This window comes from Herpailurus yagouaroundi, unplaced genomic scaffold, assembly GCF_014898765.1.
Source record: "Herpailurus yagouaroundi ecotype Mexico unplaced genomic scaffold, PumYag 190, whole genome shotgun sequence".
Classification (NCBI taxonomy): domain Eukaryota; kingdom Metazoa; phylum Chordata; class Mammalia; order Carnivora; family Felidae; genus Herpailurus; species Herpailurus yagouaroundi.
Window position 1 is genome coordinate 33,901,182 of NW_024412421.1, and position 13,577 is coordinate 33,914,758.

The window sequence follows — 13,577 nt, forward strand, 5'->3', positions numbered from 1 at the left end:
CCGGACCGCGAGATTGTGACCTGGCTGAAGTCGGACGCTTAACCGACTGCGCCACCCAGGCGCCCCATAAAATTTTTTTATTTTTGAGAGAGCACGAGCGGGGGAGGGGCAGAGAGAGAGAGGGAGACACAGAATCGGAAGCGGGCTCCAGGCTCCGAGCCGTCAGCACGGAGCCCGACGCGGGGCTCAAACCCACGAACCGCGAGATCGTGACCTGAGCCGAACTCGGAGGCTTAACCGACTGAGCCCCCCCCCCCCAGGCGCCCCAGTACGGGCCATTTTTAAGGCATGGGCCCCCAAGGCCTGTTGTCTTTGCCCCTTCTTGATTGGCCAGAATGGAGTCACATGGCCTGCCTGACCGCAAAGGCGACTGGGAGGGACAGTTTAGCCACGCGTCTACGTTACCGACCAGGCTGTGCCGCTTGGCACAGCAGCAACGGGCAACACAGCAAACGGGCCCGACCCGATGCTGTGGATCTAAACTTAGGTCTTAAGCCTGAATCCCCCCTTGGGGCCGTCCCGGTCCCTTCGCCCACTGCTTCCTGCTGTCTCCAGCTCTGGCTTTGGTTCCGTGTTCCTCGTTTTCCAGCCCTCACGGTCAGCCGGAGCCTGGCCCGCAGCAGATTCTCCATAAACACTTGTTGAGTGAATACTTAATAAAGGAACTGACCCAGAAAGCAGCGCCCCCTAGCGCAGGCAGTGATGACAGGACGTACGAGTGGGTCTGGCTAGACCTGCGGAGGAGCCAGAGGACGTTTCCGTTTCCGGGAGAAGCAGACGTTGCGCCTCTGGCCACCCAGATGTGCAAATTCATTTAGCGAGTGTCTTGTGACACTGGGAGAGGTTTGGGGCCACCGAGACGGATCAGACACAGCCTCGGCCCTTTGAATGCGCCCAGGCCGAGAGGAGGGAGGCACCTGAACAAACGTGCAACCTGAAGGTCATGGCTAATCTCCAGTGGGATGCTGGGGAAGGCTCCAAGGGAGGTGTGGCATTAAGCCGGGTCTCTAGGGTGACAGGAATTTGCCGAGGGAACAAAGAGGGAAATTCGGAATTTCGTGCCGGGACCGAGGGGATCTCCGCTCCCCTGCAACTTACACACAGAAGTACATTTAGTGAAGTGGTTAAGAGGATGCGGTCTGGAGTCCGGGCTTCCAGATCTGTCGTGCGGGGGATGCACCCGCCTGCTCTTTCTTCCCTGGACACCCGTCCCCAGATTCCAATGTCTGGTCACCTCTCCAAGTTCAGCTTTGGATTTAAGTGCCCGGCGTTGGCTAAACCACAGGCTTTACTGTGTTTTTGAGCAGCTCCTTTCCAGCCTGTTCTGTCCTGGAGCCCTAGTGGAAGATGGGTCTTAACCGGCCGATTCCGATCTCAGCCAGTGGGGCTCTCAGCCGGGATAGCACTTCAGGTGGATTCCTGCTTCTCAAATCCCGAAACAACTCCTCGAGGGGGACATGGTCATTATCCCCACTTTACAGATGAGGACACTGAGGCCCCAGAACTTTTCCTCCTTGCCAGAGCATCCCGTGCGCGTCCACGGGTCCCAGTGTGACTCATGCCCCCTCTCTGCCCCACCTCTGGCGGGGTCCGCGTGTCCCGGGCCTGCTGGTTAGTAAACACCGGGTGACTGATGGGGACGAGAGCGGAACAGGGGACACGTTGGGACACGAGCACGGCAGGACGGAACCCTCTACAACCCGGGCCCCCGTGCCTGTCACAGGAACAGCTGTCACCTGCCACATCGGACGCCATGGGGGGGGCGTCCCAGCACAAACGGCACCCGGGGAGAGTTCTGGAATCGTCCGCCAGCGTTTTCAAACAGCCTGCGATGAACTAACGGAGGGATGGTCTGTCTCTTTCTCTGACTTGAACCGGCTTGGTCCTTTCCGGAAAAAGTAAAACCGTTCTTTTTTGCGGGCGTGGGAGTGTCTTACAAAGGAACAGGAGAGTGGTCACAAGTACCTGAGGTTCCTACGCGTTGACTCAGGCGCAGGAGAGGAGTCTGAAACACCTGGGCATGTCAGAGGAGGTGCGCGTGTGCGCGCGTGTGTGCAGATGTATACTTTTTGTCTCTTTCCCAGGCTTAATCATGTTCACGGGCTGGCTACAAGGAAGACAGCTTCTCAGCATGTTCACGATTGGGGTCAGGTAAGGGCACGGACCCCTCCTGGGAAGGCAGGAGCGGGGAAGACCGGGGAGCAGGACCCCGGCCTTGGGTGGGAACGCTGCGGGTTTGAAGCCTGTCTCCGCCACGCCCTGATTCTGTGACTCTGGCAAGCGTGTTGGCCTGAACTCAGTGTCCTGGGGGGAGCAGTGGAGGCCAGCCTGCCCCACGTGGCGGGGACCCCACCGCCTCTGGGGCAGGGCAGGATCGCTCCCGCGCGCCACCCCTCCCTCGCCGGCCCCCGGCCCCCGCCATGAGGGCCCGCTGATGACTTCTCCGCACCACCCAGGGCTGAGGGAGCCAGATCACAGAGTTTGCGGGCTGGTGGGGAAAGTAAGCGCAAACACGTCAAGTGAACGGTAACAAAATAATCACAACTCACGATCAAGGCCACAGAGGAAACCATTGCGGAGGGAGTGCAAGGGAGGTAGGAACAATGTCCCCGGAGGGTGGCCCGGGAACGTCCTCTGAGGGCTGTCGAGGAAGAGCCTGCGGGAGAAGGCGGGAAGGGGGTTCCGCCGGGAGGACCCAGCCATGCGCATCTGGGGACAGCAAGGGGACTGGCTGGGCTCCCTAAGCAGAAGCACCAGGGGCGTCGGTTAGGGGACGTGTCACCGGGCTTTTTGGGGGCCCCTTTCCCTCCCGATTCTAAATAGCGTCATCAGAATCTTTCCCCACACGCATGGCGAGCCATCTTTTTTGGCAAAGCGTTGGCCATTCTTGACATAGAGATGAGAGGCGACAGGGGTGCGAACCCCAGCTTGCTGAGCCAAGAGGGGGCCAGGGGGCGTGGGCGGCTGGCTGCGCTGTGGGACGTGGGGTTCAAGGTCAGGGCGGGCTTCCTGGAAGAATGGGTCATTGAAGAGTAGGGGTTTCCAACGGTAGCCGGAGGACACGAGGGTCCTGGGGTCAGAGGTGCACGGACTCGGTGGGTCTGGGGGGGCACCTGGGACTCTGCGTTCCTAACCAGCCCCCCAGGGTGCTACTGCTAACTCTAAGTGGTGACCCAGTCGGGGCTCCAGCAGGAGGCGGGGCCAGGGAAGAAGGGTGAGCCCCTGATAAGAGTGCTCAGGTGACTAAGCCTTCGAGGGCAGGTGTGGTGGCCGAGGGACAGAGAAGCCTGAGCCCTGGGGGGACTCCTGGAAAAACCAGAGCACTCCAAAGCTGTGATGCTTAAGGACCTCCCCTAAATAATGACACATGCCATTCCCCTCTTCTACACGGTGGAAAGTTCTGTGAGCCGAAGACTTACAGGTTTCCAAGTCAGTAACAGGAGAGGCCCCGTGTCCATCCCTGCCCGCCCTCCCCAGAGCCATTGGTTGGTCATTTCTGGTCCCCAGTCTCAGTGTTCCTTCCACCTGACCTATCCCACGACAGCCACGTCTCACTTGCCGCTCAGAGGCGATCTACTCTGTTCATTTCACCTGTGACTTTGAAGCGACGAAGGCTTTTCCGTTTGTAGCAGAGTTAGTCGCTCGAAACCCCTGAATCAGAAGGCAGAACTAGCAGGGTGGCCAGCGAGGAAGAGATTCTCGCAAGAAGTAACGTAAGAGCCGCTGTTTTAAACACTTTCTCTTAATTCCCTCTGCCTCGAGTGACATTCAAGGTGATCCAAAGTATACTCGCTTTTCCTGGTCCATGCTAATCTTTATTAGTCTGTGGATTAATTTTTTTTTTTTTTTTTATCACGCAAGCATCCAACTACATACAAAAACGCCCTTCCCACGCCATATGGGGGGGAGAAAGGCCCCGTCGTACACCCTCTGCAAATGTTTGCTTAGCTAGTCTTGTCTGCTTGTGCCATAAAACCGAGGAAGCCTTCTTGCTGGCACCATAGAAACTGGGCACAGTCCTTTGACCAAGTTCAGTAATCTTGGTTCATATAACCGGCCCCTGAATGCGCCATTGTTTCTGGGGAAAAGGCCACTGCGCGCGTACCGTATTTCTTCGATTTCAGACACATTGTCTTTCCCACTTTAACTCCTCTGAGGTCGGACTGCCTCTTACAAGTGAGGCGCCTGGGGGGCTCAGGCAGTTAAGCATCCGATTCTTGGCTTGGGCTCAGGTCTTGTTCTCACGGTCCGTGGGTTCGAACCCCGCGTCGGGGTCTGTGCTGACGGCTCGGGGCCTGGAGCCTGCTTCCGATTGTGTGTCTCCCTCTCTCTCTGCCCCTCCCCTGTTGCTCTCTGTCTCTCTCCCTCAAAAATAAGCAGCATTTAAAAAAACAGACTACAGTACAGCGTAAACGTGACTTTTTTATGCACCGGGAACCAAAAGGTCCACTTGACTGGCTTTTGGTGACGGTCGCTGTATTGCCGTGGCCCGGAACTGACCAGAGGTCCTCCGAGGTGTGCCTGTGTTCACTCATTCCTATTTGTTCGTCCAGCAAATATTTACTGAATGCCTGTAGTGCTTTGCTGATGTCCTGGTGCAGAGCCCGCCCCCCTGAAACTCTTCAGTCTCCCCCCCCTGAGATCAGCAGGAAGCCCCACACCAGCCCTTGGCCTCAGCCACGCCCGCTCAAGAGTGTGGGATGGAGAGTCAGTCTGCCACGATGTTCCTGCCGCCGAATTTTAGCAGAAAGAGCCCCTTCCTAACATCCTATCACGTGTTGACAAGCTGCCCACAGGAAGGGGATCTTAGGTGCTTCATCCGGGTTCAGGTTCCTGAGAGAGAGAAGCTCATTGGTTCAGCTTGAGTCACATGTTCTCTTCTAATCCAATCAGCCATGGCTGTCGGGGGGTGGGGTTACATGTCCTAATCCAATCAGCCATGGCCTGGGGGGGGGGGGAGGGTGTGGTCACATGGTAGAGGAAGACTTGGAAGGATAATAATGTAAGTGAGCAGATACCCAGACAGCTAGGCTACCACAGGCAAAGGCACAGCAGAGTCACTCAACCTCCTTCAACTTTAATTTCCTTGTCTGGCTCTCTAATCAGAAGTGTCTAAACAACTAGACCAATGAGAAGTGAAATTCAGAGGACCCAGACGGACCCTCCGAACCAAAAAATTCCACTTCCCGCTTCTTGCCCAATTCTGGAAATTCTTCTCATGGGACCCAAAGACTTTTCTCTTTAGTAAATGACAACAATTTAAACGCAAAGGCGCTTAAAAGAGGCAAAACAACCGAGAGACTAATTTATACTAAAGTGTGGATGTCTGATAGGGACGGTCCCACCCCAAGAACAGGGTTTCGCAACAGGAGAGCTTAGAGCAATGGATGCTGAAGAAGGAGACAGGTGCATCAAGGGACTGGGAACAGAGACTAGAACCGGGACGCTGGGGACACCAGAGACATACTTCCCCGGGTAAAAGTGTTGCCGACCCCAGTTGGGATTCGTGTCGTCCTTAAGTGCATGTTAAAGGTGACCCATCTGGCCTTTTGGTCCAGCCTGGCGGTGGCTGCCATTCCGGAGGGTCTGCCCATCGTCGTCACGGTTACGCTGGTCCTGGGGGTGCTGCGGATGGCCAAGAAGCGGGTCATTGTGAAGAAGTTACCGATCGTGGAGACGTTAGGTGAGGGACTCCGCTGGTTGAATTCCTGCAAACGGGATCGGATGGGTGGGAGTTCCGCCTGGGTGTTTCATCGGCCTGAGAGGTGATGGTGATGATTCCTCTTTGCCATCAACTGGGGTTTTCTCGTGCCAGGTTGCTGCAGTGTTATCTGCTCCGATAAGACAGGGACTCTGACGGCCAACGAGATGACGGTCACCCAGCTGGTAACGTCCGATGGGCTCCACGCCGAGGTGAGCCCCGTGCCGATTTACCCGGTTCCAGCCAAAGGTCTGCCCTGCCAGCCCCTTTCCTTCGTGAAGAAAGCACACGGAACCTTCTAGCAAGCAATAAGGAAGAAACAAACACGGGTGGTTGTATAGTTTCCCTGCCACCCACAGCAGCAAGGAATGTGACCGAGTTAAGGGAGCCACCTTTATGTTTTCACAATTACCTTTTAGTCATAAGCACATTATGTAACGTAGAAGTTAAAAACACGGTTACCCACAATCCCCTGTGAGAAACTGATCGTGACAGTCCCTTTGGGTTTTTTGGTCTCCCTCCTGTACCTCTGGCACAGTTATAAGCTCCCGGAACGTGCAGTTTTGTTTCCTGCTTCCCCCCCCCCACAACCCCAAACCTTCCAGATTAAGGGGCTCTCTTCTGTGCTATTACTTTGTTTTCTTAACCATACTTTTCCCTGGCTCCCGAATAGCCCATGGAATCAGCTTGTTGCAATTTCTTTGTTTTTAATTCTAATTTTTGAGAGAGCGCGGGAGCAGAGGAGGGGCACCGAGAGAGGGAGGCAGGGTCCGAAGTGGGTTCCGCACAGGGAGCGGAAAGCCCCAAGTGGGGCTCGAACTCACGAGCTGCCAGATCATGACCTGAGTCGAAGTCGGATGCCCAACTGACTGAGCCCCCCCCCACCCCGGGCGCCCCAAGCTTAGAGAAGTTTTGAAAGCATGGCACTTAGTGAGGTTTTCTGGTTAACACACGGTCTGCAGGGACCATTCTCCTGCTTGCAGCCTCGTTGGTGGGTAGGATTATGTCCTTGGGGTGGGTCTCCCAGAAAAGAGATGAGGGGACAATCGGGGGCGTGTATTACTGACACGTGGTGACATCCTCTCTGTGGCTTTGCCCTGCAGGTCAGCGGAGTTGGCTATAACGGCAAAGGGACTGTGTGTCTGTTACCCTCAAAGGAGGTCGTTAAGGAGTTTAACAACGTCTCGGTGGGGAAATTAGTAGAGGTGAGTGTCAAAGCCCCACGGGTGGAAACAGACATTTAAAAGGAGCTGACGGTTATTCTCTCAGAAGGGAGGAACAATCGATGGCTCCCGGCTACTGGACCAACCAGGTGTTGGTGACCATTGGGCCTCCCGCCCCGCCCCCGCCAGGGGTCAGGTGTCACAGGGGCCCAGAAATAGTTGGGAACACCGGAAGTAAGAGAGAGCTGGAGCCCTCCCTACTCCTCCCTGCCTGCTGGACAGGCGTTAAAGAGGTGCCTGCAGAGGGTGGGTGTTCATTGAACGCCAGACAACGAGCCTGTTTAATTGTCGACACGAGTTGTATTAGCCAGACTCACGCCTCCCACACACCCAGTGCCCTCCGAGGTGTGAACTGAGCCGCTGTCTTCTAGAATTTGTCGTGAGCTGTGAAGGTCCCGCCTCACTGGTGCCACTTAACTATCCCAGCACCCCTTCGAGGCCGAGGCCCGTCCTGTGATCTCAGTGCGCAGATTAAGAACCGGGCTCAGAGAGGTGATGTGCGTGCCCAGGAGGGAGGGAGCTGGGGTTCACCCCCACGCGCGTTTCGTGTGTTTCCTTCTATTATTTTCATTGTCTTTTTAAATTGAGAGTGACGGGCCTGTACCCCAAAATTCTCCCCTTAAAAAAAATTTTTTTTTTTACATTTATTTATTTTTGAGAGACAGAGAGAGACAGAGCACAAGTGGGGGAGGGGCAGAGAGAGAGGAAACACAGAATCCAAGGCAGGCTCCAGGCTCCGAGCCGTCAGCACAGAGCCCGACGCGGGGCTCGAACTCACAAGCCATGGGATCATGACCTGAGCCGAAGTCGGACGCTCAACCCACTGAGCCACCCAGGCACCCCAGAATTCCCTGCTTTAAATTAAGCATATGGTTCACTGGTTTTAATACCTTCACAGAGTTGTGCAGCCACTGCCACATCCAATTTCAGGACACTGTCACCCCAAGCAGGAAGCCCATACCCATCAGGGGCCACTCTTATCACCCCAGCCTCCCCACCATCCGGCCTGTGACAGCCAGGGTTCAGCAGAGTCAGTAAATGTTCACTGTGTTTATTTTGGGTTTTTTTTGTTTTTGTTTTTGTTTTTGTTTTTAATTTTTTTTTCAACATTTTTTATTTATTTTTGGGACAGAGAGAGACAGAGCATGAACAGGGGAGGCGCAGAGAGGGAGGGAGACACAGAATCGGAAACAGGCTCCAGGCTCCGAGCCATCAGCCCAGAGCCCGACGCGGGGCTCGAACTCACGCGAGATCTCGCGAGATCTCGCGAGATCGTGACCTGGCTGAAGTCGGACGCTTAACCGACTGCGCCACCCAGGCGCCCCTCACTGTGTTTATTTTTAAGAGCGGGGACTGGGATGCATTTTTTTTTTTTTAATTTTTTTTTTCAACGTTTTTTTATTTTTATTTTTGGGACAGAGAGAGACAGAGCATGAACGGGGGAGGGGCAGAGAGAGAGGGAGACACAGAATCGGAAACAGGCTCCAGGCTCCGAGCCATCAGCCCAGAGCCTGACGCGGAGCTCGAACTCACGGACCGCGAGATCGTGACCTGGCTGAAGTCGGACGCTTAACCGACTGCGCCACCCAGGCGCCCCTGGGATGCATTTTAAAGAGTACGTCTTGCCCCTCACGCCCACCCCGGGCCTCGCCCCCCAAATGGGTCAAGCCTGCAGCGTGTGGCTTTTTCACATGCCTGAGTGAGCCCAGGACCCCGAGGGGGTGCCAGCTCCCAAGAGTTAACTGCAGATCTTCCAAAATCCCGCCTTTCAGGCAGGCTGTGTGGCCAACAACGCCATCATCAGAAAAAACGCCGTGATGGGACAGCCCACGGAAGGCGCCCTGATCGCCCTGGCAATGAAGGTAGGGACCCTTTGATGGTCTACACCGGGAGGGCTTCCGCTGGGGGCTGGATGAGGGGCGGAATTCGGGCGCCTGTCTGAGCAAATGAGGAGTGGAGAAGCTTAGTAACAATGGAGAGAGCGGCCCCGAACATCCTTAGGCTGTCGCCGGCTGGTGGAGGCGATGGGCTCTGAGATGCTGTGTGCTTCTGGAACATTCTGCAGGCCTCTAACCCTTCCCGACCATCCCACAAGAATCCTGGGGCATCCCGTGGCTCAGTCCCCACGGAGGCGCTGGGGAGACAGAGGAATGACCCACCTGGTGGCCCCCGAGCTCCCGTGCAGGAAGACCCCTTCCTTTTAGTGCATTTGACGGATCGCAGGGCTCCGTGGTCAGACCCTGAGTCTGTGGCTTTGCAGAAATGCCCCCATTCTGTGCCCAGAGCTAGGCGGGGAGCCGCTGCCTCGGGTGTTGAGGGGTGGGCGGTGGGCGGGCCGGGTAACTGCTCCGCCTTGGGCACAAACAGGAGGTCTGATCACACCCCTCCCCAGAGGGACCCAGGCCCACCTCGGGGTGCCCGTCCTGCACCAGCTGAGCCCCGCGTCCTCCTCAGCCCCTGTGCCCCTTCCTCCTGCTGCCTCTGGTGCTGGGTCCCCTCTGTCCTTCCTCCCACGGCTGCGTCGGGCTCTCCCTTCAGGTTTACTTCGCTTCCCTCCCTCATCCAGGCCCCCAGGACGGCTTCTCCGTCCGTCTGTTCCCCTGCCCCTCCCCCAGCCCAAGACCCAGCTACCCATCTCTGCCAAGTTCAGGCAGACAGTGCTGCAAGGTTGGGTTGAGGAGGGGGAGAAGAGTCACCCTCTGAATAAGTCCCTGTAGGGGCGCCTGGGGGGCTCAGTCGGTTGAGCGTCCGACTTCGGCTCAGGTCGTGATCTCGCCGTCCGTGAGTTCGAACCCGGCGTCGGGCTCTGTGCTGACAGCTCGGAGCCTGGGGCCCGCTTCGGATTCTGTGTCTCCCTCTCTCTCTGTCCCTCCCCCGCTTACGCAGTGTCTTCCTCTCTCTCTCTCTCTCAAAGATAAATATTTAAAAAAAAATAACAGTAGGGCACCTGAGTGGCTCAGGGGGTTAAGCGGTCGACTTTTAATTTAGGCTCAGGTCACGAGTTCGAGCCCCGCATCAGGCTCTGTGCCAACAGCGCAGGGCTTGCTTGGGATTCTCTCTCTCCCTCTCTCTCTCTCCCTCTCCCCTACTGTCTCTGTGTCTGTCTCTCTCTCAAAATAAATAAACTTAAAACAGAAAGTCCCTATAACTGTAAACAAGCTATGTTAAGAAACTGTTACACTCAGGGAAGAAAATTCTTTCCAGGATGACAGTCATACCGACTAGACCTTACTGCCTCTTCCGAGAGGGCCCCGGCTGGCCCTGTTCAACCGCAGGCTGCCGTCCGGGACGGGGACAGTGGCCCGACTGTCCCAGCAGGAGAGAACCCCGGTGTGGGGTCTCCACCCCTGCTCCCGCCGCCTGCCTCCCGTGCAGCCCAGAGAGGACCGATGTTCCAGAACCCCTCTCCTTTACGGGTCACGATTTACTCTTCCGTGGGCCGGAACCAGTAGGGGAGCCTGGTGACAGCTGACGTGTATGAAGTGCCTCCCGTGACCGTGTGGCAGGCTCGGTGCTCGGGGCTCTGTGTTTATCATGTCCGTCCCCGAACCCGTCTCAGGGTCGAGGTCAGTGGTTCTGAACCATTTCTCCACTGTCACGCTAGCTTCCCCGCAGTGGCTGAAATAAAGGACTGCCACCTGAGTGCCTGCAACAGCAGGAATTTACTCTGTCACGGTTCCCGAAGCTGGAGGTCTGAAAGGAAGGTGTGGGCAGCGCCCTGGTCCCCTCCCCTCCACCTGTGACCAGTCATGCCAGATGCTCCTTGGCTCACGGACACGTCTTCACGTGGCCCTGTCCCCTTCGTCCAAGGACCACCCGTCTTATCGGATCTGGACACACGCGAACGACCTCATCTTAACTTGGTTCCACCCCCCGAGACCCTGTTTCCAAACAAGACCACGTTCGCAGACACTGAGGGGTTAGGGCGTCGACGCGTCTTTTGCAGGGTCATTCACAAGACCTTCCCGAAGAGCCTTTTCGGGCATTTCTTTTGTTCCTGATCAGTCCCCATGAGATTTAATCCCACAGATAGACTCTCTGTCTGGGTGCTGTATGGATAAAGGAGTAGATTCTTGCCTCCTCAGAACCCATTTTCTCCTGTTGGCGGGGGGGGGGGGTGCGTGGGATGCATGGGTGGGGACTGGTATACAGCTGGGGAAACTGAGGCTCAGAGATGTCAAGTAACTGGCCCGAGGATGGTCCGCGAATGTCAGGCCTGGCAAGGACCCCGGGCTGTGACAGCAACCCACCCCACCAAGCGGGGCTTCTTTGGGGGGAAACTGCTACCTCTTTGAGTCTGGAACATTCCTCCTGGAGGGGAGCCCACGGGCTTTTGTTTCTGAGCACGTTTTGGCCAGAAGCTGTCGCCAGGACCAGCTGGCCCTGCCCCTGGAACAAGAGAGGAGACTTTTTTTTTTTTTTTTTTTTTTTTTTTGGGGGGGACTTTTGAAAGCAAATGGCCTTTCTCTGTGAGCTAAACGCTGGGATTCCTTACCTGCCGGAAATGGCTTGACGAATGAATAACGGAGGCGGCCTGAGCTTTGCAGCGAGGCTGGCTCAGGATGACTCACGAGAAGCGTGGCATTTGCTTTTCCTAGATGGGCTTAGCTGGTGTTAAAGATTCCTACGTGAGAAAAAAGGAGATTCCGTTCAGCTCGGAGCAGAGGTGGATGGCAGTGAAATGCAGCCCCAAGACTGTGGTGAGTTTTCTTCTCTGCCCCTTCCCACCCTCTCCCCTGCACCCCGAAGGAAGCAGAATACAGGTGTCGAGGAGGAAAGCTGAGCGCTCCCAGCTGCTTCCACGGAGGGTCAAATACAGGACCGTCCGGCTGATGGCACTCAGACCTTTGATCATTTGGCGTCTCCTGCCGAGATTTTGGTCCGAAACGGTGGTGGTTCTCAAGGTGGGCTTCCCAGACCAGTGGCATCCCCCGGGGAATCGGTTAAAAATGCAGCTTCTCTGGATGTCAATTTTTTAAAAATTGAAAATAGAATGTAAAACAAAATGCAGATTCCCAGGCCCCACCCGGAACCCCTGAGTCCGAAATCTCGGGAGCGAGAGCTGGTAGTCACCTGTGCGTGCGGGGAATTTTGACGTGGGCTCCCACCGTTAGCAGCAAACCCTCTTGCTAACTTGGAGGTCCCTTCTTAACATCCTGGTGCTGAGTTCTTTCCAAGCACGAGTGCCTCAGATCGTCACCAGGTGGGGACAGCCCTTCAGCCCTGCGGGGGACCAGGAGGCGCATCCCAGCACCCACCCCAGACGGTGTGAACGGCGAGCTCACGTGTCATCCGTGCGCGCCCACAGATACACCCTTGCGCTCACCTTCACATCTTGTTTTTCTCCCCAAAGACCCTGGTAATATATTCTCGCTGAAATAGATTCTAGAAACGGGACTTAAAAACGGAAGCACCGTATAATCCCGCCCTTCGTGTCTCCCGACCCAAGGCAGCCCCCCTCCACGGTCTGGGATGGGACCTTTGAGGTCCTAAACATGCAGAGAGCAACGTACGGGGTGGTAGTTTTGAAACTAGGTCGTGCTGTGTGTGGGGTTTGTAATTTGCTCTCTCCCCTTTCAGCGATGTCTCAGACATCTTTCCGTATCGGTTCACACAAGCTCATCCCCCCGCCCGCCGTGAGCTTTCAGGCGCCGTGCTAATGCCGGGGACGGTGTGACCCGGGCTGTCACGACGCCTTCCGCGTGGAGCTTACCATCCGCAGGAGACCGAGCTTAACGAATACACAGGAGAACGGTTCGGGGCTCCATGAGCTCCGTGCAGGGGTGAACAAAACAGAAAGGGGACCTGCCCTCGGGAGGCAACAGTCCCAGTGGAAATAGACGTCCCGCAGTCAGTCACACACATAAAGGCCTAACAGCGGCTGGGGCGTGGCTGATGACACGTATGGGATGCTCTCGGTGACGTTAACAGGGCACCTGATGCACAGAGAGGCTGCGGATCAAAGTTCTCCAAGGAGCCGACCCAAGGATGCAGCCACTTTCCTTTTCTTCTTTTCCAAGGACCAGGAAGACGTTTACTTCATGAAGGGGGCCTTCGAAGAGGTGATTAATCACTGTACCTCGTACAACAACGGAGGCCTCTCCCTGCCACTGACGCCCCAGCAGACAGCCTTGTGCCAGCACGAAGAAAAGAGGATGGGGTCTCTCGGCCTGCGGGGTTGGTACCTCTCGTCCCCAGCGCCACGCTTTAAGTGTGCAGCATTGACCTTCCGGGTCAATGGCCACGTGAAAGGCAGAGAGGCCCCCCCCCCGGCCCACCTCTGCCACCATGTGACACCTGTTAGTCCGGACGCGGCGCCTGTGGGTTTCCCGACGTGTGACTGAGGCGCCCCAGAAACGCTGATTTTCCCGATTGGTCGTCCTGCTCGTCGACCACGGTCGGGAAAACCCAAAGCTCTTTCGCATCAAGGCAGACGTTTCATTCCTCGGCCATTTCCAGTCTCCTGCATCGGGGATGCCGCCTTCCCCGATGAGCTGGAAACTCGGGTTTCCCACAGTGCCTGTCTGTTTTCAGAGAAGCGCTCTGGAACCCGTGGGTTCCCTCCGGGGAAAGTGAGAAGCCTGGGGCCGGGTGTCAGTTGCCTTGGGTTTTCCCTGCGGGAAACAGACGTTGTAAATTGCTAGCAGCTTGCT

The 13,577-nt window shown here is 56.3% G+C and overlaps 1 protein-coding gene and 1 long non-coding RNA gene across 16 annotated transcripts in view; one reads left to right on the forward strand and one right to left on the reverse strand.

The window, feature by feature from the left end:
- The window catches only part of ATP2C2 (ATPase secretory pathway Ca2+ transporting 2), a 62,314-nt gene that overhangs the window by 40,146 nt on the left and 8,591 nt on the right, over window positions 1-13,577 (forward strand). Inside the window, exons 11-17 of one of the 2 annotated variants that reach the window (XM_040443237.1) lie at window positions 2,085-2,151; window positions 5,559-5,683; window positions 5,816-5,913; window positions 6,805-6,906; window positions 8,697-8,786; window positions 11,523-11,624; window positions 12,945-13,101. In XM_040443237.1, coding sequence (XP_040299171.1) covers window positions 2,085-2,151; window positions 5,559-5,683; window positions 5,816-5,913; window positions 6,805-6,906; window positions 8,697-8,786; window positions 11,523-11,624; window positions 12,945-13,101 — 741 coding nt within the window. The remainder of the gene's footprint in view (window positions 1-2,084; window positions 2,152-5,558; window positions 5,684-5,815; window positions 5,914-6,804; window positions 6,907-8,696; window positions 8,787-11,522; window positions 11,625-12,944; window positions 13,102-13,577) is intronic. The other variant, XM_040443239.1, reaches the window with a different exon arrangement.
- LOC121009872 (uncharacterized) overlaps window positions 1-13,577 on the reverse strand; it is a 36,345-nt gene that overhangs the window by 5,035 nt on the left and 17,733 nt on the right. For 11 of the 14 annotated variants that reach the window (XR_005780886.1, XR_005780883.1, XR_005780882.1 and 8 more), the window contains 4 exons: window positions 11,770-11,884; window positions 11,420-11,548; window positions 11,212-11,313; window positions 9,975-10,973 (listed from right to left, as the gene is read on the reverse strand). This is a non-coding gene — a long non-coding RNA (uncharacterized LOC121009872). Of the gene's footprint in view, window positions 1-9,974; window positions 10,974-11,211; window positions 11,314-11,419; window positions 11,549-11,685; window positions 11,885-13,577 lie in introns of those variants that run through there. The other 3 variants (XR_005780879.1, XR_005780877.1, XR_005780880.1) reach the window with 3 other exon arrangements.